The 20,499-nt window shown below is 38.2% G+C and overlaps 1 protein-coding gene across 1 annotated transcript in view; it reads left to right on the top strand.

The window, feature by feature from the left end:
* LOC149811786 (cystinosin homolog) overlaps positions 1-20,499 on the top strand; it is a 136,831-nt gene that overhangs the window by 96,401 nt on the left and 19,931 nt on the right. Inside the window, exons 5-7 of the mRNA XM_089992925.1 lie at positions 12,298-12,340; positions 15,555-15,672; positions 15,768-15,817. Coding sequence (XP_089849051.1) covers positions 12,298-12,340; positions 15,555-15,672; positions 15,768-15,817 — 211 coding nt within the window. The remainder of the gene's footprint in view (positions 1-12,297; positions 12,341-15,554; positions 15,673-15,767; positions 15,818-20,499) is intronic.

Here is a 20,499-nt window from a genome sequence, read left to right as displayed (position 1 = left end):
CCCACCACGAAGTCCATGGTGATTTCTTCCCATTTCCACTATGGAATCTCCATTTGCTGCATCATCCCACCAGGTTTCTGATGTTCTACCTTGACTTGCTGACAAGTCAAACACTTCGAGACATAACTTGCGACCTCACACTTCATTCCATTCCACCAATACCCTCGTTGTAAATCTTTAAACATTTTTGCGCCCCCCGGGTGTATGGTGTACTTGGACCTATGTGCTTCACCCAATAGTTCTTCCTTCAACTTGGGATCACTAGGGACCCAAAGTCGCTTTTTCATCCAGATACTGCCATCTTTCCTGAGTGAGAAATGTGACTTCTCTTGTTGTGCTAGTGACTTCAATTTCTCATATTGGGGATCCTCTTTCTGACCTTCAATAATCTTTGTAAGGATCTCCGGGTGAGCAGACAAATTAGATAATTTAATACTTCCCACTACCTCAGCGAACGGTTTCCAATCAATGAATTCCTCCACCAAATTCCACCCTTTTGTCAAAAGACTAGACAAACTGCAACCAGCTTTTCGGCTGAGAGAGTCAGCTACCACATTTGCCTTTCCTGGGTGATAGGAAATGGTAAAATCGTAATCCTTTATAAACTCCAACCATCGTCGTTGTCGCATGTTCAACTCTTTCTGGGAAAACAGGTACTTGAGACTTTTGTGATCAGTAAATACCTCGAATTGTTCCCCATACAGGTAATGTCGCCATATTTTCAACGCGAACACCACGACTGCCAATTCGAGATCATGAGTTGGGTAGTTTTGTTCATGAGTCTTTAATTGGCGAGAGGCATAAGCTATCACCTTACCATTTTGCATTAAAACACATCCCAACCCAGTACCTGATGCGTCGGAGTAGACCACAAAACCACCATGACCTGAAGGTAAAGCCAACACTGGTGCGGTGGTAAGCTTCTTCTTTAAGATTTGGAAACTCTCCTCACACTTATCCGTCCATTCGAACTTGATTCCTTTCCTTAGGAGCTTGGTCATGGGCATAGCAATCCGTGAAAAGTCCTGAATGAATCTTCTATAATAGCCTGCTAATCCCAGAAAACTCCTGATATCACTGATATTCTTCGGTTGACCCCAATTTAATACAGCTTCAACCTTAGCCGGGTCCACAGCGACTCCGTCTCGCGATATGACATGACCCAAGAACATGACCTTCTCGAGCCAGAATTCGCACTTGGAGAATTTGGCGAACAACTGGTGTTCCTTGAGAGTCCCCAATACGATCCTCAAATGTTCACGATGTTGCTCTATGCTTTCTGAGTATATGAGTATATCATCAATAAAGACAATTACAAACGTATCCAAGTATGCTCTGAATACTCGATTCATCAAGTCCATGAATGCTGCGGGAGCATTTGTCAGTCCGAATGGCATAACTACGAACTCGTACTGACCGTACCTTGTTCTAAAGGCTGTCTTAGGAATATCATCGTCCTTGATCCGAAGTTGGTGATAACCAGATCTAAGATCGATTTTTGAAAACACTTTAGCCTTTTGCAATTGGTCGAACAAGTCTTCAATACGAGGTAGGGGATACTTATTTTTGACTGTTGCTTGATTCAACATCCGATAGTCTATACACAACCTCATAGAACCATCTTTCTTTTTCACAAAAAGAACTGGTGCTCCCCATGGTGATACGCTCGGTCTAATGAAACCTTGCTCCATCAACTCCTGGAGTTGTTTCTTCAGCCCCTCCAACTCTACTGGGGCCATACGATAAGGCGCTTTCGAGATCGGTGCCGTCCCAGGCACCAACTCGATATGAAAATCCACCTCACGCGGTGGAGGTAGTCCAGGCAACTCATCCGGAAACACTTCCGGGAATTCACGAACCACTTCAAGTTCTTCTAATGGTGTGACTTTCGACTCGCAGGAGAATACATTTACTAGGAATGCTCGGCACCCCTGTCGCACATACTTCTGAACCTTTAATATCGATACAATTCGACCCTTCACTGTAGGTCTAGAGAGTCGAAACTCAACCTTTGGCAATCCTGGTCGGGACGAAACCACTTTCCCTTGTCGACAGAGAACGTTGGCATAATGTTCATATAACCAATCCATCCCCAAAATGACATCATATTCAGTCATATCAAGCAAGATTAGGTCAGCAGGTAAGTTCTGCCCTTCAAGTACAATTGTGACATCAGGGATGTAGTTTACACATATCGAATTATATCCTGTCGGGTTGTACACATATAATTCATGTTTCAGAGATTCATTATGTGCACCAAGTAATTTTGCAAATTCTACGGATATGAACGAATGTGTGGCACCACAGTCAAATAGAACAAGTGCAGCACAGCCATTGACAAATACAGTACCTTGTACCAGATTTCCTTTCTCCAATTCTTCCGCAGTGGTGGCATATACTCGTCCCGGCACCCTCTTCTGTGCATTTTGCTGCGGTGTTTGCTGCGGCTGAGATGGTTGGTGTTGCTGTCCTCCCCCGGCATTACGTTTCTGCATATCCGCCATCTTCTTGTGGCACTGACGGGCATAGTGACCCATCTTTCCACAGTAAAGACATGCGCCTGTGTCTCTAGGGCAAGGTTGTCCATAGTGGGACCGGTTGCACTTCTGGCACACCCGATTTTGTCCTTGTTGTTGCGGAGAACGATTTCCAACATTGTACTTTTGCTTCTTGTAAGGTGGCTGGTACTTCTTGCCACTGTGATGCTGCGGCGGACCGGCTCCCCGTTTCCCCGGTGTGTCTTTTTGACTCTTCCTTGATCTCTCCCATTCTTCATTCAGCATAGTAGCCACTTCAATGGCTTGTGCGAGGGTGGACGGTAGATTTATCATCACTCGTGGTCGCAATCCGTCCTTGAGTCCGCGGACATACCTAGTTGCTCTGGCTTTATCATTCGCGAACAAATTTGGGCAATAACGCTCCAAGGTCCGAAATTTGGTAGTGTATTCCACCAAATTCATATTTCCTTGTGTAAGCTCCAAGAACTCCTGATGCTTCTGATCACGAGCGTACTGGGGGAAATATGTCTCGAGAAATGTTCGTTTGAAATCTTCCCATGGAATAGTATCCACTCCAGCAAAGTGGATGGTTCGGGTTGTGTCCCACCATTTCTGTGCATCTTCCGTCAAGCGGTAGGTGCCGAAGTCCGTTTGCTTATCATCAGGAACAGACAGAACCCGAAAAGCTCGTTCTGTCTCGGCAATCCAACTCTCAGCTAATTCAGGATCAGCCTTGCCTGAGAAGGTAGGCGGGTTCAACTTCAAGAACTTCTCATAGGTGATTGTGTTCGTATTATGCCTTTCACTTATGGCTGCGGCTAACTCCGCCTGATGGCGCATTTGAGTGTCCATGGTTTGAGCCAGATTACCGAGAGTTTCCATCACGAAACCCCTTTGGTCCTGCCATTCGTTCGCCGTGCTCGAACTAGCTTGGGATCGACGATACATCTAATAATCATTTCAATACACACAGTTTTACTATCTTTGAATTGTAGTGTCCCTAAAATCATCACAAGTATATATCTAAACTTATATAGAAAACAATGCAATTATCAGGCCTAATAAAATAAGAATGATAAAAATATACTCACAGAGCGATCTCAGGATGTGGCATGACCGTGATCCTTGATTTATTGTTCCCAGGCTCTGATACCATAACTGTAACGCCCCGAAATTTAACCCAAATTTTAAGGATTTTTTTTTTCAAGCGGAAACAACTAATAATTCTCGGTTTAAGCATTTCAGAACGATACAGGAAGGTAAAAGCAAACCACACCATTTATTTCCACTTCAATAATAATAAAATCCAACATCAGAGTTTTCACATTTAGTCTCAAAACAAAAATCTCAATCTGAAAGTAAGCAGAACCGCCAGGGAACAAATGGATCAAGTCTCGGTCAGCGCCTCATCCCGCATCGCTCATAGAACTACTCTTCTCCTGAAAATAATAGAAATTATAGGAATTAGACTACCACGTCTAAGTAGGAAAACTGTAATTATTCTTGCAAGTAGATCATGTGTCAAGTGTGATGTGGGTGTTGTGTTGGAATTTCAGTCTAAACATAAACATATAGGGAATTCGATGCAATAGCAATAATAGACATATATCTGAATAGAAAGGTAGATTATGTAACAGTTTATACTTAAGCACGAAAAGCATTTTACTCAACTACAACAATTAAACAAGGTATTAAGAAATTAAAGCAGAACTTACACTAACATGAATAACATCTATATAGCATCCATAATATGAATTCAATTAACTAATATATGCACAGTTTAGGATGTCGTTTTATCATAAGCACCGAATATACAGCATGATGAAAAAGTAAACAGTTGTCTCTTTAATGACTCCAACACAGTGATACCTAACTGTTCTAATTAATGTTTATCTTTTCTTATCCCGCGGGTACACACGGGCCAAGGCAACCATCACAGAAGAGAATGTCCGGGGGTATATTATTCAGGGTTGTTTTATTAACCCGAACATTCTAACTGTGACTGAAATCCCAAGGGAGCGGCCAGTGACCGAGAGAAACTCCCAAAGGCCAAAACCAAACCAGGATGCATCCCTAATTTCTGCAGAAGAACATAAAACTACCGCCTAGGACCCATTTGGTAGTCCGGGTCCCCCGACTCTGAGGACTGGGACCAACGAGTCGCTTTACGCTCGAAACCAAACACATGTCTCCAGAGTTTTGTACCACTTACCCTCTCCAAGGTAAGCCCGAATCTGAGTGGGTTAATCTTTTCTTTTAATTATTTTCCCGAAGTAGGGGGCATTTCCCCAACTTCCTTCTACTATCATAGCAGTAAAATTCCCAACCTTAGTCATTGTACCAAGGTGTATAGAACAGTCTCAATGCTTTATCATATGGATTGCATAACCCACCCAAAGTGCTCCGGTGCCTTTAAACCAGTCAAGCACAAAAGTTATTATTTAATTTATTTGCCAATATACTTGAACCAGATCACGTACCTACATTAGGTACTTAACCAGTATCGCCCATTGGGCAAGGTGTTCCAAACGACACTAGTTATAGTTCATCCAATCCATTTTGTGTTATGTTCCAATATAATGGTATAGTCCCTTCTAGATAATTGAGCATGGTACATATACACAACAGCTAATGAAGTACTGTTGATACAACTCACACAGCCTAACTAGGGCCTATCAATTCTGAACCCAACATGTGCAAGAATTAAGTCTTAACATTTTCCTCAACAGGTGCAGAAAGTTTTAGTATAATTAAGGGCACAATCTAGCCACAATGGTTGGACCTGTCAGCAGATTACCCATTATGTAACATCCGTTAGGAATATGAAAAGAAACGATTGTCGTTGTACACAATCATAAAGCCAAGTTAATTTAAAAAGGTAAGACCCGATTATGCCATGCAATCCAAGTATGAAACCATGACTAACATATACATCAAAACTTTTCAGGAACTATGGACACTGTTAAAATTTCCAATTTTCATCAATGATGCTCAGTTCAATGTATAAAGCAATCCTGGTGTCAACTAGTGAAGATAGCAGTTATCTAAAGCTTAACCTTGACAGATTTTAATTTCAGGCATGGAGGGTCAACATAGACAGTCATAGTATGCATAGCAGAGACAATTCAGCAAAAGAAAATCACAACTATAACCATTAACACCCTGATAAACAGATGGATTTCTGAGCCCCTAAATCAGAGAAATTACTGGAGCTACAACGCTAACAAAAAAAACAGATTCCTTATAATGATTTCAATTCAATAAGAATTTAAAAACCGAACCTTCAGGAAATCATCTAAATGGCCTAACTTATGAACGTGCATGTCTAGCAATCTGAAGAATAGATGCAACTTAACAAAAGAAACATATCTAACAGAGCACATCGTCTAATCCCCCATTTTGTCTGAGAATAATGAGTTTTTTAAAAACAATCAAGGCAGTGAATTCCATGTAAGCACGAGCCCAGTGCATATACCCCTATCAGACAATACAAACACTTTTTTTTTTTTTTATAGACATCTGACCCCTCCCCATGCTCGGATTTTGTAACTGCCGAAACTACCAACCCACAGATTTGGGGTTTCCGGCAACTGGTAACCCAAGAGGACTCTAGGTCGATCGAGTTAGGGTTTCCTCAGCAACCCACCCCAACATGACCGAGCACAGTCAAAAAAACTTTCAGAAATCCTACAAAAAACCAAAAACACCCCTCATACAAAAATTCCGAAACCCCCAAATCGTGGATTTGGGGTTTTCGGTTTGGGGTTGACAGGCGACCCCAAATTGGGGATTCCCCCCCCCCCCCCACAAGTTGATTGATTTGGGTTTTAGGACAACCCACACCCCACCAACCCATGATTGACCTGAAAAAAAATTACAGACCCTACCATTTTCCGGCGAAGGAGTTGTGGCAGCCACGCAAGGAGGTTGGCGTCACCCGGCAAAGCTTCGAGCAGCAGTCCTAAAACTCAGAGGGCGATCCGAAAATTAGAGAGATAGAGAGAGGGAGAGAATGGGATAGCTAGAGAGAGAGAAGGAAGGGATTCGGGGGTCCCTTTTTTTTTGTAGGAGAGTGGCCACCCGAAAAGGAAGGAGCTCCTCCTCCCGGCGGCTGCGGTGTGTTCTCCTTCCCCTCGCTCACGCTCTCAGCGTGTTAGGGTTCAAAAGAACCCTAACGTGAGATTTATCGGGGAAGAGGGTTTCTCCCTCATAGCTTTATCGGGCAACCCATATCGGGTTGCCCCCCCCCCCTTTTCGTTTTACAAAGTGTGGGCCGGGTCCGAGTCCGAACTGCGACCCGCACCCGGGATCCAACATGTTGGATTCGGGTCTCATTAAAGATGTGGACCCATAGTTGGGTCCAAACCTCAACTAATGATATATATATATATATATTATCTATTTTTCTCATTTACGTATATATATGGATATTTAATAGGTTTATATATATATAAGTGGTATTTACTTAAGTATGGGTTCTGGATCCGGAACTTGGATCCGTGCCCAAATCAGCCTGTATTCCGCATACAACATTAAAAATTTTAATGGAAAAATTTCGGTTATTACAATAGTACTAACAGGATATGAGAGATATTTGATGCTAATTCAGCTGCAAAAAAAAAATATCATATTCACTCTCTTGAACAACGTGTTTTATGATCACACGTCAGCCAAGTCCACGACTACACAAGGCTGCCACACCAGAAATAAATTCACGACAGCTGACACAGAAAATAGTGTGTTTCACGATCACGCGTCAGCCAATTCCACGACCACACCTGACTATTCAACCCACATCAGAAACAATGGGAAAATCAGATCAGAAACATAGATCTAAGAAAGCCAGAACAACGTCAAACACAACATCTTGTTCATGGTCTGATTTTAGCAAGTGCACTCGACACATAAATCCCATGATAGCTAAAAAAAAACTACTTCCACGAAACAGAAATCACACCTGTTGCTTCCACGACACAGAAATCACAAAAAAACTTATCAACATGTTGCTTCCACGACACAGAAAATACACCAGCTGCTTCCACGACACAGATAAAAATATTATCAATAACTGCTCCCATGAAATGTGTTTTACGACAAGACAACAAAGGAACGCAACTCTGCCGTAACACCCAACTTTGCTGCAATCGATCCAGTTGTCACGCTATCACCGTGATTTGTAGATCTGATTACAAATCTATGTCATGACATTAGTCAGATATCAGATATGTGATCAGATCTATGCAATTAGATAAAAAAAATAACCACATCTGTTTACGATTTGGTGTAGATCGATCACTCTCTCAGGCTCCCGAGATCCACTGCTCTGATACCACGTGGAGACTTGAATGAGGTGCACCAGAACCGAGGCAGAAGAAGAGAGAGAGAGAGAGAGAACTCGTTAATTTCTTACTTAGGGCTAATCTCCTCTAAGTTAAATAGAGAGAAGCCAATAAAAAAAATACATACAAGTCCCTCCTTAATTATGAAATATCAAATAACCTACTTTTCAAGAAAGCATAAGCTTAAAACCTCAATAGGATAATTAGTCTCAACAATAAGGTTTAGATATTTTCTCTTGAATATGAACTCAATAAAGAAAAACATATAGAGGTTGTAGGAAATATGCAACTTAGGTAGGCCCAGTTCCTGCAATATCAAACTCTGGATGTATGCAGGATCGGTCAGAAGCGGGCATATGAAGTTCTCTTTGATGAGCTATATTGGCTCTTTGAGATGGCGAATAACACCACTGCCAGGCCAGTCCAGCCACTCGGCTGGACTTTGCTAGCTGGCCAGACATGGCATGTAACGCCCCGAAATTTTAACCCAAATTTTGAGGATTTTTTTTTATACAGCTGCGTGCGTCTACGCGTGTAGATGATACGAGGCTCGGGCCGTGGAGCCAGAGCGGGGGTCCGATGCGAGGTCTGGGAGTGGTGGCCGGCGTCGGCGGCGGGGCGCAGCGAGGGAGGAGACCGGCGCGGAGGGGGGGGAGAGGGCTGCGAGAGGGAGGCGTGACTCCCCTCGCCCCCCAACGTCTCTTTTAAAGGCGCAGGGGGGGGCAACGAAAGGGGAAACCCCTGGTGGGTTTCCCAAACCTGCCCGCACGCGAAGGGGGAGAAGGGGGGGTTGCGGCGCCCGAAAGCTCGGGTGAGCTCGGGTTATGTAAAACCCTAATAAAAAAAAAGGGGGCCGGGTCGGGTCCGGACCCGACCCGGCCCGGGTCCAATTTTTTTTTTTTTTAAATGGGGTTTTACAGGTGTTGTTTCCTGATATCGGTCGAGGGCTAAGTTTGAAACCCGGTAATAAAATACAAATCGTGTGTGAAGCTACCCCTAGAACCCTACTTGACCTCGGAAATTGTACCCGTTTGGTGTATCCGCGGGCAATGGTAAATTAAAAAGAGGAATTTAAAGTTGTATGCATTTAATAGGACATGCATATGAAAAGAGGGGAGCTTAAATGAAAGATAATAAAGGGGTTCATGCATTGCACATAAATTATGCATATTCTTGCTATTCATTAAATCATGCATGTTTATCTGTTCCCATGGTTGTTATATGTTGATCATTGCATGATGTTGATCTCTTTTGCATTTAATTGCCTTATTGATTAAATTCTGATCAATGTTACTTACTTTGTGTTCCCTCATGTTCAATGTTTAATTCTGCATGAATGGTTAATTGTTTTATGAATTGATTATAACCGTATTCCTCAAAATATTACATGGATCCTATTTATGCTCTTTTTTTTATTTGATTCATTAGGGAAACCTGTACGCAGAATTCTTTGGATTTCTGACCCTATATTTTTATTGGTTTTTCCCAGACACAAGGGATCAGTGAAATCTACTTGCTTCTGAAGGGATACGAGGATCACATTTGCTTCAGACTGCTTCACTTACGGACAGAGTGACTCTACTTTTGTTTCTTTTAGTTCTTCTTATTTCTTGCAGTTGTTATTTCACTTTTGACATTGAGTATGAGACTCTTATTGATTCATTAATAAAAGAATTTAGTTGGTTGGTTATGGATGATAAATGTAAATTTATTTGTGGTGTGTGGTTATCCAACTGAAATTGGAACTATAAGGACCCCGGGTCTCTGGGAAGTTTTCTGCAACTCTTAGGAAAAAAAAATTCCGCATTTTTCAAATGTATGAGTTGGGGTCGTTACAATTTCACTGTTCTATGTTGCCATGAGCTGTGGTCCCGTGAAGAGCTTGACATGTTGATTTGCAAGTTTATGTTATTAATTATGCGTGTTGATTTGCAAATGTAAAAGAGATGAATTAATAACAAGATAAAAGAAAGTAAAGAACGGTATAATTTATGTTTTCTTAATGTTTCTTCTTTAGTGTGGGAATCTTGGATATTGCGGTTTTGGGAAAACCGTGAGGATACTAAAACTTCCTGTGCATTGTTGTTGCCCTTAAACCTGATATTGAGGTTCTTCTCTTGGCTACGGTTTTAAGAAGAGTTTGTCACTTTGCTTGGGGTGGTGTGTAGATACAACTGTTGTTTTGGTATACTAAGAAAAGTGACACTTGTGGATGCAGATATCTCTGGTGCCCCGACATTAGATACTGATTTCAAATGTTTTGATGGATGGTGTTGTTTTCTGGTATCGATCGATGGTTAAGTTTAGAACCCAGTAATAAAATACTTGTGTGCTAAGTTACCCTGGGGACCTTACTTGACCTCAAGAATTCTTACCCGTGTTGAGTATCCGCGGACAATGGTAATTAAAAAGAGGAACTTAAATTGTGTGAATTTAATATGGACATGCATATAAACAGAAAACTCTAATAAAATATAATAATTTATTCATGCATTGCACTGAAATCATGCATATTCCTGTTATGCAATAGATCATGCATACTTTCTTGTTCCTTAACTGTGATATATTGGTGAAGGCAAAATGTTAACTTAATGCATGCTAAATGTCTCTAATGCTTAAATTATGATTTATGTTGTTATTAATGTTCTCTCATGCTTAATAATTGTTCCATATTGCATGAATAGTTAATTGAATTATGAATTTGTCATAAATGCATCCCTCTAAAATATTGCGTGAATCTTATTTATGTTCTTTGTTCTTATTTGTTTCATTAGAGGGAACTGTACGCAGGATTTTTGGGATTTTAACACCCTACTTTTTATGTTTTTCGCAGCCTCATATGCCTAATAGGAAAGACTTGCTTCTGAAGAGTCACGAGGGGACTATATGACTGCAGGGCAGATTCTTGGAACAACGTGGCTTTTTCTTTTTGCTTTCTTTACTTTCATTTATGTCTCAGACTCTTTACATTTGAATAAATAAAGTTTGGTTTGATTTTGGTTTGGTATGAAAGTTGAGTATAAGATCCTTTCTGATGGTGGTTGTGTTTAACTGTAAAGGCCCTAGGTCTCTGAGATTGTTTCTGCACTTTTTTAAAAAAAAAAATCTGCATTTTTTAAGGGTTATAAGTTGGGGTCGTTCCACCTTTGACTCTTTTGGACATTATTTTTTAGGTTATGGGTTGTGTATTTGTTAATGCTTCATGTAAATGTCTAACATTTATAAATATCTATGGATCCTTGTAAATTTAGCTTAAACTTCCTTTTAGTTCTTGTATTGATGCTTTTCATTAATTTTATTAATTTCTTATACATATATAAGCATATTAATGTTTATCTGATTTCTCCTTACTCTTTTTGTTCTCTGAAGTTCCAACAATTCTTTGGTTTTTGAATATGCTAGTAATCTATTTACTTCTGGTCACTCATTTACTGCATTATGCCATCTCTCTTTTTATGGTTGGCGATTCAAATGTCTCTTGGTGTGTGGATGTCACAGTCTGTAGTTTTTCTAGTCTCATTACTATAGTAAAGACCATAGTCACCAATATTGACAATATTTGAAAATATCACCATATTAACTTTTTCTTTTCGCAACAACAGATAAAAAATAAAATATTGCCATATATTTTAAAAGTATGTCCCTGACATAAATATTTTGATAATGTCATGATAATATCACTATATTTTGAATATTTATTATTTTTATATACTTTCTTTCTTTTATATGGCATTTTTTTCTAAATGGTTATTAATATTTAGGTAAGAAAGATACTACTAAAATATTTTAGTTCTTATATTATGTATTATTCTTTACATTTTTTTTGTGTTTTAAAACATCAAAATTTTCCCTAGAAAAACCACTTCTGAAGTCTCTTGAGAAAACCCGTGCCAATAAATAGTCAAGATAAATACTGGTGATTGTGATGAATGCCGACACTGTATCCATGTCTGTCTAGGCCATATAGCTGATAATTTCCTAATTATGATGAGTAATGATATCGCTTGAGATTAATGTGGTGGATATTGTTGTGGAGTATGTGCCTGAAATATGGTTATACAACATTATTTTTGCTATTTTGTTAGGTAGCAAACTGCCAAAGTTTTTATGCTCTTATTGATATTTCTCAAGTCTGATGCTGTAAAATTTGTCATCTAAGACTCTATTAGTGATCAAATCTGAAAGTTTTAGATGCCTTTATTTTGCTGTCTTGTTTCCATATTTCTGTTTTACTTCTTTTTCAAGTATAGATTTCATACAAGCTTGTATATGTTGGCATATATGTGATTTCTTCATAAGCATTTATCATGTGAAAGCCTTGTCTAAACTAAAAAAAAATCATATCTCTTCATTTCTGTACATCCATATGATGATTTCTAGGCATTGTAATATTTAGATCTTCATATTTGAAATTAGAGTGAAATGACATTAAATTGAAACTGGTGTTCTCTGCAATGCAGCATAATACAAGTTGCCATGACAGCCATCAAGTACATTCCTCAGGTTATTATTTACTTCACTTTGACTTGAATTGTTTATGTTCCTTATACCTTTGGATGATACCTAGTATGTGATTTGATGCATGGAATATTTTCACATGTACATCCACGTGGAGTATTCTCTTACACATCCATTGATTCAAGCTCTTCTAATTGCAACATATATTTGTTTTCCAGTAGAATTTTTTATATTATATATGCCAATGGGAAAATAAAATGGAAAGTGAACAGGTTAAAATGACCAAAAGCAAAAAAATCATACTTGTAAATGCTGAAGTGATTTCTTGTGATGGTCTTGTTGAGGTATCTGAATTGGTTTTACTTGAATACTGTTTGCTAAGTCTTTGTTATCATGTCAACAGAATTAAGGTTCCATAATCTGTTTTCCCTTTGCTTAGTGGCTGCTTAGGATCTTAGATCTAAAGGATAATTGACTGCACCGTCAAGATAATTCACTTTAAAGGAGACAATCGTCAAAATAGATGACTTTGAAGGTGACTGTGGAGGTGATAGCCTATGCATACATGGAGAAAGCATCTTAGCAAGCAAAAAGTCCATACTAAGACAAAACAATTCATATGACAACAATGACATCAGTTGCTTCAAAAGTTGCATGGATGAAAAAATCGTTGACTACCAATTGCTTTCCTATTCTCAACTCGATTTAATTTTCAGATAATAAATATGCCGTGGCTACATAATGAAACCCTGTCTAACACAACAAGATAAAGCATATTGAATTAGAAAATCAACTTCATGCATGAGAAGATTGCAGCTCAAGAATTAAAAAGTGGATTTATGCATGGAAAGACCAACTGGCAAACTTATTCACAAAGTCAATTGCAAGATCAAGACTTTTGGAGCTGAAAAACAAGCTATTCAGGGTTGTCACCTGTATATATATATATACACACATATACAATGTATATATATACATTGTATATGTATATATATATATATATTTAGATTGTATTTTAAATTATTGTATGTATTATTTTTTCTTTATTTTGTAGTTTGAAATTCCCATTAGAGAATTTCTGTACATTGCTTTTCTAGCCATTAGCTAGGTCTAACAGCTAGCTCAACTAACCATTAGTTCTATCTAACGACTAGTGCTTTCCTTAGGCTCCCTTCCTCTTGTATATATAGAGGATCTCTCTTCCCCATTTGATATGCTTCTCTTAAGCATTTTGAATTAATAAAATTATTTATTTTTATGTGTTGTAGGCTTGTAGCCCTTTAGTGGCTTGTGCTTGTGCTATCTTTGGTGATCTTGTTTTTTGCCCATAAGTGTCTTCTTGTATTTGTGCACACTTTTGTAATTGTGTAGCCCTTAGTGGCATTTATTTGTGCACTCTTATTTCATTAGTCACCATGTATAGCTTGAGAGGGGCCATTGGAACGTGACCCTGATGGCAAACATGAAATATTCTAGTGTCTATGAGTCGGTTATGTATAAGAGCCCTTATGAAACTTGTATAAGGGTATATTGGTCCTGACTTGTAATGGAGACTAAGTATCACTATAAGTGGATGTCCAGCCCTAATCTCATAATAGGGTCTGGGTTTTGGCTGCAACCCTCTATCTTCCCTCTTATTATTCTTCCTTTCATTATTATCAAAGATTAGCATCAACTTAACTTGGACAAGCTCTAATGTGATGATTAGTTGCCCATGGAGTTTATTACAGGAATGTTTGGCTATACTATTAGGGTGAGATGACCAGTCCTCAATCTGCTAGCACTCCGTATCCTTATATTAATTGGTGGAGAAATGACAAACAGGAGTCTTTAGTTCTTCAATATTGGGTAGTTTTCGACATCAACATGGCAAAGTAAGATACAATTGCAGACTTATATATCAATAACTTGCATACAAGTAACATATTCGAATGAACCATACAAGGTGTAGTTACATGAAAGAGATTTGCAAGGCCACACTTTTTGCTTGTGGTTCCATAGAAATCTCCTAACAGATGTTTCATTTTAAGATAGCTCACTTTTTAGGTCATTTTCATCATTATAGTGTTTCCAAAGCCCTATCTTTTGTGCTTCAAGTTTGTTTCTGATGAGTTATTACATGACTAACTGAATTGTTGATGAGAACTATCTGGATTTTACAGTAAATTGAATATTCATGGTATATCTTGGCAAGGTTAACCTGTTATTTACTATGATTGTGGGAGTTTGAGGAATCTCCAGAACTAGAAGGCGTTAATTATAAAAAATGTGACCTTAGGGATGATTCCTTTTATTCTTTCTTATCGCCCTAGCCCATGTTTTATGTAATAAGATGTATTCCAAAAATAAGATCACAACTTGAAAACAAATCACCATAGTGGCTACTATGCTGCAGGCAATCTTGATATTGACCATGCTCTATTTCTGTGTGTGTGTGTATGTATTATGTATTCATATACACTTATAAATTTGATTTGAATCAGAATGAGACAAAGGGTCATTTTATCTTAAATAAACTCCTTAATTTTGATGCTATTGGCAAACTTCCAAAAACCCAAATTTCAAAATTTCCATCATATGTTGTTAATTTCATGAAGGCCTTTCCCATTGTGCCATTACTACTACTACATCACAAAGGGATTGGAGGGCACAGCCGTGGGAAGATAATGGGACTGCGGCCCGGACTGTCAGTGAAAGGTTTCATGGTTGAAGCTTGGTTTATTTTCATAATGATGTGATGTTTTCCTTTGGTACAGAATATATCTTAGACATTAGAATAATTTATCCTAACTAGATATGTAATGAAGCCGCAAAACTGAAAAAAAATCTTAGAAAAAAATATCAACCAAACTTGCTCCAGAAACACATTTGAAGTGATTACTTTATAGTGTGAACTTTGTTGATTGTTGTAGCATGTCAAGTGGTTAAGATAATAAAGAGGAATATGATGGAAATCAATAGAGATAATCATTTATGAAACATTTATGTGCTTGACAATGAGATGGTTACGAACTTATACGTGTACATGTTCTCTTATAACTTAGTGTAGAGATAATGGGACTTCTCTAGAAAGAACATCAAATACCAACTGTTAACATATACTGATATACATAAACAATTGCCAACATCTAAATAAAATAAAAAAGATAAATTTCTCTTGTGTCCAGCATAACTACTATGTAATCTAGCAGAAAGTTTTCTTGCATTAGTGGTCACCATCATGCCTTTTTCTTGTTTCTTACATTCTTATGTGCTGTAGGCCCTCATGAACTTTATGAGGAAGAGCACAGTTGGATGGAGTATTGGAAATATTTTACTTGATTTTCTTGGTGCTATTACAAACTTTGCACAAATGGGCGTTCAATCTTTGGACCAGCGTCAGTTACCTTTTCTCCACAATGATATTCTTTGTGTTCCTTGACATTATGCAGTGTTCAATATCTTTCTAACAAAGTTTTCCATGATTTTATAGGTTCATTAGTGAATTTTTATGGCAACATAGGGAAGACATTGCTTTCATTGGTATGTGTGCTATTTACATGGATTGACTTTGTTCTAATTACTTCATGGTATTTATACCAGCGCTATTCTGCTAGTTCTTGATTTCTTGTTCATATTGTTTTGAGATGTAAAAAAAAATGAATAATGTGTATAATGTCTATGTACTTGGTATATTGATATGGAGAATTTTAGTTTACATTTAGCAGAATGAAAGAATATTTGGAATCCAATTGCCAAATGATCTGTTTGCTTTTTCTATCTACTTGCAAGCTTTGTGACCCAAATTTTGTTTTAGTGAAATTTTTGCTTTTGATATAGGTGAAAGGAAATGAGAGCCTCCAACAAAGTCCACAAAATCACCAAAGTGGACACACAAAAGGGCTCACCCACAAAGTATAAAACATATTTTAATGATGTTCATGTAGATTTAATAATAGAATACACAGAAGAGAGAGAGAGAGACGTCAAAATCTCTATTAGGTCTAATCTCCTCTAGTTTTAAATAGAGATTAGCCAAAAGAATAAATTTATATTTGGGTCCCTCATTATTTAGAAAATACCAAAACAGCCTTAAGAATAAATAAACTTTAAAGTGGTCTTATCTTAACACTCCCCCTCAAGCTGGAGCATAGATATCTATCATGCTCAACTTGCCGCAACATTTTGAGAAACTGGACCTGGCAAGAGGCTTTGTAAAAATATTTGTAACTTGATCCTCAGAGACTACATGCTTGGTAGAGATATGTCCAACTTGAACCATATCTCTTATGTAGTGGCAGTCAACTTCAATATGTTTTGTCCTCTCATGAAATACCGGATTGTTATCACACATTATTACCATAGGAGATGAAACATTTACTTGAAGATCAGTCAGCACAGTTCGAACACACATCAATTTAGCTATCGTTTGGGCCATAGCCCTATATTCTGATTCGGCACTCGACCTAGAAACCACGGTTTGCTTCTTGCTTTTCCAAGAAATTAAGTTACCTCCCACAAATACACAGAATCCTGTGGTAGATTTCCTATCCTCTACAGACCCAACATAATCAGCATCAGAGTAAGCAAGTACCTCCAGGGTTACCCCCTTTCTTGAATAATAACCCTTTTCCAGGAGAAGATTTTAAGTACCTGCGTATCATCATTGTAGCATTCCAGTGTACCTCAGTCAGTTTGTCCATGAATTGGCTAACCTTGCTTACAGTTAAAGCAATATCAGTTCTAGTCACATATAGTAACTTCCCTACCAATGAGCGATAGCTCCTGCTATCAACAGGTTTTGACCCCTCATCCAATAAATGAACTTTGTGATCCATGAGAATATTTGTTGGTTTAGCTCCCAACATTCTTGTTTTTTTTAATAAATCAAGAACATACTTCCGTTGAGACAAAATCACGCCCTTACTGCTCCTGGCTATTTCAATGCCCAAAAAGTATGTAAGTGGATCAAGGTCTTTTGTAACAAAATGTTTTTTAAGATGAGCCTTCGTAGTTGCAATATCTTTCATGTTATCTCCTGTAAGGATGATGTCATCCACATATACAACCATAACAACTAGGCCTGAGTTAGTTTTCTTAATAAATAATGTGTAGTTTGACGCTGACCTATTAAAACCAAACTTTGACATCACCTTAAACAATTTTTGAAACCATGCACGAGGACTTTGCTTTAGACCATATATCACCTTTCTTAATTTGCACACCTTCTGACACTCCCCTTCAACCTCGAACGCAAGAGGTTGTTGCATTTAGACTGTCTCAGACAGATCCCTATATAGGAATGCATTTTTCACATCTAGTTGACACAAACTCCATCCATGGTGAACAACTACAGAGAGAACAAGACGAATGGTGTTCATCCGTGCTACGGGAGAAAATGTCTCAAAGAAATCAACACCATATGTCTGAGTATAACCTTTTGCTACTAACCGGGCCTTGTATCTTTCAATTGAACCATCTGAGTTGTACTTAATGGTATATACCCATTTGCATCCAACAATGTCCGCATCCAATGGGGGATAAACAAGGTCCCATGTCTGTTGAGACAGTAAAGCATCCATTTCATCTTCCATAGCCTGCTTTCACCTACTATCGAGTGTTGCCTTTTGATAACTCAGATGAATAGTTTCAACAGATAAGGCTGAAATCAATGTTTTCATCTGATTACCAATTATGGCATCTGACACAAACTGAGACATAGGATATAAGGTACATTGTCGTGTCCCCTTTCATAGAGCGATTGTCCTGTTATCATCAACATGAATGTCATTGCTATCAAAAGCACTTACCTTAGGAGAAGAAGAAGATGGAGACACTAGAGGAGGTGGAGCTCTACGCACATAGACCAATGGAGGATTGTGAAACCGTGAGGTAGGTGGAGTTGGATTTGGTAATGGGGGCACCAATTCCAAAGGAAAAGGAGGAATAGAAAGAGGAAAGGAGTCATCAGCCTAGCACCAATACTGGAATAATATGGAAGAGACTCCAAGAAGGATACATCCACACTAACATACTCCCGATGGGAAATTGGATTATAACATCGATACCCCTTTTGATTTTTTGGATAGCCTATAAACATACACTTAGTGGCTTGAGTTGCTAATTTATCACGGTCAGGTCAGAGTCTGTGCACAAAACAAACACACTCAAAAACCCGTTAAATTGTTATTCATAAGACAATGTATTTTCTATATATAAAAGAAGATACATATACATATATATATTTCATATATATGTACATGTATCCATCTACTTATATATATAAAATATATATTTATTTCTTGTATTAGTTGTAGGGGTATTTTAGTCATTTCTACATTTTATGCATATTCATGTTTTTTAATATGATTGTAATTCCTTCTTTTTATTTTTTCTTATTTTTGTAATTTTTCATTTCTTTTTTTTTGTTCTTTTATGTAATATTTCTGTACACAGTCGGTGGTTGACTGTGTACAGTGTACAACAGTGTTGTACACAGTTTAAACATATAGACGTTGGGCTGATTCCCAACGTCTCTGATAAGAGCCGTTGGGAATTGCCCAACAACTCTTTAAGTGTGCCTATAAATAAGGGCTATGTGAGCCCATTGAATAAATGTATCATTGTAAGGAGTTGTCTCTTTTAGCTATAAACACTGTGCATTTATTGCACTTCTTTTATGGTGTAAAAATTATATACACTGTGCATTTATTTTGTGTCTTGAGTATTTTGAAGTATCAAGTTATTCAAAAACTTGATTGTTTGCAAAGATTCTTCACATTGTATAAGAGCCTTGTTGGAGAAAGAAAGATTGTGTGGATTCTCCCCTTTTTTGGTACCTCGAAAAGTGTGCTCTCAAAATTTTGAAGATTGGAGTGGATCTTCTTATTCATCCAATATTTTAGAAAACTCTTCTATCAAGAAAGGTCTAAAAATCCTTTATGGTACGTATTCCTTTTCATCATCTCTCCTCTCTAATAGGTGAAAAATACTCATTTTTCTTTCGACTTCAAACTCAATGGGTCCAACTATCACGTTTGGGCCGGAAACATGGAGACTCATATTAAAGGGAAAGGGCTTTAGGGCTATGTCCAAGGCTTGATTCCCGAACCGGAGCCAAAGATAACCTTGATGGAGAAAGGAGAAATAAAAATCCTTGAAGACGAAGAAAGAGCCAAAGCCCTTGAAAACTACACAAAAAAGCATGAAGAATGGAAGATGAGGAATTTTAAAATCCTCTCATGGATTTTCTCATCCGTAGAAAAAAGAATTAACGCTAATATTATCAAATTTAAGAAGGCTTCTCAAGCGTGGGAGTACCTTGAGAAGATGTACACCTCTAGGGACTTGTCCCGTAAATATTACCTCCAAAAGAGGGCACTAACTCTTCGTCAAGGAGAGATGACTATAAGGGAGCATTTTGCCGAACTCTCTTATATTTGGGACGAGCTTGCTATGCTCGAACCCAAGTGGAGTGGAGAAGCCATAGTGCTTCGTCATAAACAATTGGAAGAAGATAGATTTTTCATTTTTTGAATGGGCTTAGGCCCGAATTCGAACAAATTCGATCTTCTCTTTTATCCGCTTTCACTTTCCCCTCTCTTGAAGATGTAATTACTAAACTAAGTAGGGAAGAAACTCGTATGTGTATAAGCAAAAACAACCCAAGTGTTTTAGTTACACCTTCCAATAATGAAGAAAATGAAGGTGTAAATGCCATCTCAAGACCTGGGAGTAACTTAAGGACCTACAAGTCTCCTCATTTCAAGAATCAAAACTCAAATGGTCAAGGAGGGAAGAGGGATTATAGCAAACTTTTATGTCATTTTTGTAAGGAACCGCGGCATATCAAGCCTATTTGCCGAAAGTGAAAAAAGTTACTTGCCATGGCTACTACATCCCAACCTCAAAAGGAAGAGTGATCGTCATCTTCAAATGGAGCTCTCTCATTGTAACAAATCATGGATGCAATTCAACCTCTTCTAAAAGGGGCTATCTTTGGAGCTGCCATGTCAACCCCTTCTCCTCCCGGTAAGACCTATTGGCTTTTAGATTCGGGTGTTTCTTTTCACATGACCCGAAGTTGTAGTTCTTTTTTCGAATACTCAAAAAATCCCTCTCCATCTTTTGTTTTAACCGCGGATGGAACATCTCTTGAAGTAAAAGGAATAGGAAATTTTGAAAAACAAGGATTCTTTATTCCAAAAATTAGATTTATACCCAAA

The sequence above is a fragment of the Nuphar pumila genome, chromosome 17, assembly GCF_984573655.1.
Source record: "Nuphar pumila chromosome 17, dmNupPumi1.hap1.1, whole genome shotgun sequence".
Classification (NCBI taxonomy): Eukaryota; Viridiplantae; Streptophyta; class Magnoliopsida; order Nymphaeales; family Nymphaeaceae; genus Nuphar; species Nuphar pumila.
Note: the sequence above shows the minus strand (reverse complement) of the source record. Positions and strands in the feature narration are given on the sequence as shown.